The sequence below is a fragment of the Centruroides sculpturatus genome, unplaced genomic scaffold (genome assembly GCF_000671375.1).
Source record: "Centruroides sculpturatus isolate CEXI.00-Female unplaced genomic scaffold, Cexi_2.0 scaffold392, whole genome shotgun sequence".
NCBI classification, from domain to species: Eukaryota; Metazoa; Arthropoda; class Arachnida; order Scorpiones; family Buthidae; genus Centruroides; species Centruroides sculpturatus.
This window is the reverse complement of record NW_019384894.1, coordinates 293,562-299,118: the sequence shown is the minus strand read 5'-3', so window position 1 is coordinate 299,118 and position 5,557 is coordinate 293,562. Positions and strand designations below refer to the sequence as shown.

Sequence of the window (5,557 nt, the reverse complement as noted above, 5' to 3'; positions counted from 1 at the left end):
ACTCTTAGACTTTCTTTAAGAGCTGCTTTTCTGATTGTCTTTCCTTTATCGGCACCAGGACTTCCAGACGGCTTTAATCCAGGCACGTCATTTGAAGCACTCGTTTCCAGGAAATCCAGACCATGTCCGCAACATCTCTCCCTGATAGCATACTGCACAAGGACAGACCCAGGGGTACCATCTGTACTTGTGCATATCTCATTTATACTTCGTTCAATGTTCATCAAGTCTTGGAAAAAAGAATTAGAACATGGTGGTTTTCCGTTGCCTTCCTTTTTCTTACATCGTTTAAAATATACTGTTTTAAATATCTTTTTAACAATATATTTAAGAAGGAAGTTACGAGAAAAACTCAATAATATACCCAGAAGTTCGTGTTTCCAATGCCCTGTTGTGTAGTTGTGGATTCCAATGGTATTCACTCACGGCACTTTTACTAAATTCATCACTAGAAACTATAAAATATCTTAGTGGTTCAAGATATTTTTCAACAGATTTTACCACATTGGTCGAGACGAAATAAGGAACAAGGCATTGAACGTGAACGTCATCTTTTCTGAATTCCCAAGAAATTGCTCTGCCGAATCGATCTGAAAATGCTTTGCAGGACGAATAAACACTCGCTGCCGGGTCGGGATATTTCGAAGATGCGGACGATACAATAACTACAGCTCCACTTTGTTTTGCTAACATCGACGGAACAACTAAATCAATCATTTTTACTACGGCTCGAATGTGTAATTGTATCATGGCAATTACGTTTTCGTGGGTTTCTTCGAGAAAATGACACGGAAAATTACCACTAATACCAGCAGAAATAACCAAAATACCGACGTTCCTGTCTTCTAGTTGTCGCTTTATCTTGGTGTAAATGTTTCCGTTTTCAGTAAAATCAATTTGTAAGTACTCACATTGAACTCGGTAGTTGTCTCGGATTTTTTTCTTGGTCTGTTTAAGAGTATCCAAATTTCTGCCAACGATGAGGACGTTCATTCCGCGTTGAGCCAGTTGTAAAGCGTAAGATTTTCCAATTCCCGAATTTCCACCGGTCACGGCGGCCCATTCCCCATAATTTTTCAAATCAACAGCATAATATTTAGAAAGCGAGAAAATTACGAACAAACGTAATAATCGAAAAAGTTTATACAGTAAAATAAATGATGCTAAAATCCCAGTCGAAATTAAAATCATTTCGTATACATGTACGAATTTATCAGTATCCATAGCTACTATGATTTTTTACTATTTTCCCAATACTTTGGAATGAGTACACGTATATTATGTTGCATAAAAACGAATTTGACGTTAAATAAGCAGCAGCACCCACGAACCGTGACTTATTCCTGGTATCGTTAATTACACATAATTGTCAACATGGAAGCAAATATCTATTACTGGGAAAAAATTTGGCTGGTTTTTCTATTACAAATTTTATAATAAATAAACTATTTACAATATTATTTATTCATTATAAAAAGTTATTAATTTGCAAGTAAACAAGAATGTTATTTTCTTAATTAAATTTTTAATGTCTTTTTAAGGGCGCGTATTCCCTTGGATTCGCATGGTTACGTCATTGTAAACGCTTGCGTAATTTAGATTTTTAATTTGATTTCCAGGTAAGCTATGATGTGCCTGTTATTTTCCTTGTTTTACCCACAAAGAGGAAAACGAATAAGCTAAACAATACAAACTAAAATAACTATTATCTATTTTCTAGGCTTTCTCTATTAGAATAAAAAAATTTTAAATACAGTATTTTTAATTATAAATTGTTCATAAATATTACAGTTTATATCACTTTATCATTTCACATTGTAGCTATACTTTCGTTTAATAACTGTCAACTTTTACACCTGGGAGCTAAACATCTGGTATGTTCTCAGGCTTAATTAATAACGACGCTTTCTCAGCACCTGTTAACCTAATATCTCCGTTTCAACAATCCAACACGAAAAACAGACAACAAAAGTGAGTCAGTCGTCGCCCCGTCCTCGAAGAAATCAGTCTCCAGTTCCGTATCTTTTTCCGTGTGCGTTGTGCTTTTCACTGGACCATCGGACTTATTTAAGTGCATATTCTCTGGATTAACATCGACCCAACTGCCTAACTGGACTAACTTCGTGTCAAGACTTACTAGCAACTCACTAAAGCTCAAGGTATTTATCGCCACGCGAAACTTCTGTAAACTCTCTCTCTCAAATCGGGGAAAACCGTAATATCGTAATATCGAATAATGACAAATCTTAGAAATGTATCTAACAGCAGCCCTAATGTATATACTATCGTTAACCATTAAACAGTTGTTACGCTAACAAGCGTCTGAGTAAATCACTTCCGGTGCGCTGTCTCTCCTTCCATCCCGACTCTGATCGCTCTGCTTGCTCACACACGCGACCGCTCACACGCCCGAACGAAACCGTTACTGTGTCTAGCCATGAAGACACAGTGGTGTCAGTCCTGACGAAACCTGTCATTGCGATCTTCGCCGACGCGATGTCGACCCTTCGGTCCCGTGGTGACGAAGTATAGGGCGGCCCTTCGGCATTGTCACAAGTATAACAAAATGTAGAGTTCAAATCATGTTTTCTGTGTGCGTAAATACATTGAAACGATATGTGTGTATGGTGAGGATGACATCATTCCACCATCCCGCACCTCAATGTCAAAAATATAACTAAAATAACAGCGTTTATTGATCATATTTTTGACACAGTGGTTTCTCAGAAGGTGTAAATTAGTATAATGTAATTTTAAATCATTCTAATCACTTTATTTATCATCTTTACTATATATTGAGTAAAATGTAAAATTAATTTTACTGAATTATTATTTTTTTCACTTCTCTTCAGAGATTAAATATTTATCAAGCTCAACAAATGGAAAGTATGTATATTTTAACCTTTAGTTATTAAACCTTTATGTGAATGAAGATGTGAATTTTTGATAATGTAATCGATGAATAAATAATCTGTTCGTTTTTATTACATTTCTGAAGATTTTAATTTCTTTATTTTCAAATTAGTTTAAGAAATGTAATTTTTACTCAAACCAACCGATTGATCATTAAATTTATGATAACCAAAACGTTTGCGGTCTGTTCATAAGGTTTGTTCTTGTGACAAAAACAAAATGAATATAAATTACAGAGAAAAATAATAACTAAATAATCCTAATTCTAACTTCTTCGTAAATAAAGTGGCCGTGACGTTACTCATATAGTTAATGTGCACTACAAACAAATTCTGGAAAATGGTTCCCTATTTAGGTTTTACTAAAGTTAAGAAAACCTGGAAAACGCACGGGGCCAGCCGTTGACCCACGAAAAAATATCAGCGTTTAGTTGTTTTATTCACTGGCAACTGTTGAATAAATGTGAAAAACATACAGTACATTTTATAAATAATTTTAATTTTTTCTGACGGGTGAAGTTAGTGACAGAAATAATTTCATTTGAAGCCACTGAACCATCGTCAAGGTTTCACTCTTCTCCGTAAGTTTTTTGTTTGTCCAGAAACTCCGTAATGTCTAGGCAGCATCCACATTACCGGAAAAACTGGAATCGCCTCATTTCCACAACAAAAATGATTATAATGGATTCGGAATCTTTCTCTAAATCTATTATTACGCATTGGAATGATGCATACGAGCAACGCACTAAGTGAAAGTCCTTACTTGAAATAAAAGCAAAATCGTAAGTAATCAATTAGCAATGCGCTAATTATGGACACATACTTCCCTTTTGGGCTCCTTAAAACCTGAAATGAAAAGATTTGACATTAATAATAAATCTTGCAATTATAAAAAATTGGATTTACACTTACCTTTTCGTTATGAAGGCATCGCCTATCTTAAACTTTAAATAATAATTTTAAAAAATCCGTATAATAGGAATAGTTCGTAACGAACATTAAACTTGAAGATGAATTTTCTCAATAAAATATTTCTAACAAAGGAGATTCATTGTTGCTTCATATTTATTTCTAAAGCATTGTTTCAATTCAATTGTTTTTCTAATTACGCGGTTTTTAAAATAAAATTACTTAAATGTAACATATTCATAAATAAATGAAAATAAATATAATTGAAAATATTAAAATGTGATTTTATCAATTAAAATATTGCATTTTCGTTGTGTTTTTGAACTCACGTGGTTATAAATTATTTAGTAGACCAACAGAGTAAATTGATGTATTAGAAGAAATTTGATTTTCTCAGGCACAAAGTTACAAACGAGATACTACCCATTTTTAAAGAACAAGTCTAATGTAATTTACTGTGAAGAAATTTAATTGCTGTGCAATTATTTATGAAAATCAGATATACAAGAATCGCGAAATCGCTACTTTTATTGTACTGTACTGTCATTAAGTCAATGAATAAGACTTCATAACTATTTATATACATTATTATCTTAACGATTATTAGACAAACCTGCACTTTTTGTTATCAAATTTGTTGCACTGTTTATTCAATACGAAGTAAATTTTGTCGTTCATTTTTTTTGTTACTTATTTTGGCCAGTTAGTTGTAAGAGGACCTTTCTTTAGCCATTATAGATTTAGTCGTTCCCACAATGAAGTAGTTCGGTAGTGAAAGACGGCAAAAAACGTACAGAAATATCTACAAGAATTTTTTAATTGTCTGTTATGACAGTAGAAAAGTTTTTGTGGTTATTTCGGGTCAGATCCCATATTCCCAGAGCGGTAGGCTGACATTTCAAAGTGCCCATCAGTAGCTAAGTAGAACCCACGACCAAGTAAACGTTAATGGTCGTCGGTTGGTGTCTCGCCGAAGGCCAGGCCACGTGAAATTTTATGGTTTGTTTTCACGTTTGTAATATCTAAATATGGACCAATTTCCCGTAAAAGTTGGCATACAACCAATTTGTGGCGCTGCCGTAATCAAATAAACCTAAACTTCATACTTCAATCTGCTCAGCTATCAGAGTAGCACGTTTGGTTTCGGTTTTTTATAAACGAAACTAAATTGAATGGTGTTTAGTGACTATGTATGTGTATATCAATACGGAGATATTCAAATAACGTAATTTGGTGCTAAAAGTTTTTTTAACTAGTAGTAACGGTAATTTTTGGTATTAAAAAAGTTTATGAAATCAAAGCAAAGATAGTGGGCAAACTTAACGTTATTCAACATATGTTTATGCCCTTACATTATTATTCGATATATGTTGAGTAATAAAAATGTAACGCACGAAGCGGATTTATTAATAATAACACATAACGGTTTTCTGCATCCTTTATATAAAAAATAAAATTGGCTTAAATAACGTTAAAAATGTATATAACAGAATGTTTTATGAAATTCTGTACTGTACGTAACTATTGCTATTATTACAGTTGAAGTATTTTTCTGAAAGAATTCAATTTCGGTAACTCTGGTGACTGTGGAATTCCGGTAAGTTTTCTTTTAACAATTTAAAATCAATTTTTGTTTGTTTTCTATAATCGTAGTTACTTTAACATAAACTAAAGGAATCGTTAAACTATTTGAAACATCAACAGAAATATTATTGAAGCAAATGATATAATTCGAA

General features: G+C 33.2%; 1 protein-coding gene across 1 annotated transcript; it reads right to left on the bottom strand.

The window, feature by feature from the left end:
* Positions 1-339: 339 nt before the first annotated feature.
* On the bottom strand, positions 340-1,494 carry LOC111631334 (hydroxysteroid dehydrogenase-like protein 1). The gene has a single exon (XM_023375556.1). It carries the CDS (start codon positions 1,222-1,224, stop codon positions 340-342), a length of 885 nt encoding a protein of 294 aa, XP_023231324.1. The 5' UTR covers positions 1,225-1,494.
* Positions 1,495-5,557: the final 4,063 nt, after the last annotated feature.

Bases quoted from the DNA above. Each gene is read 5' to 3' on its own strand.
- LOC111631334 (XM_023375556.1), bottom strand. From the start codon at position 1,224: ATGGATACTGATAAATTCGTACATGTATACGAAATGATTTTAATTTCG.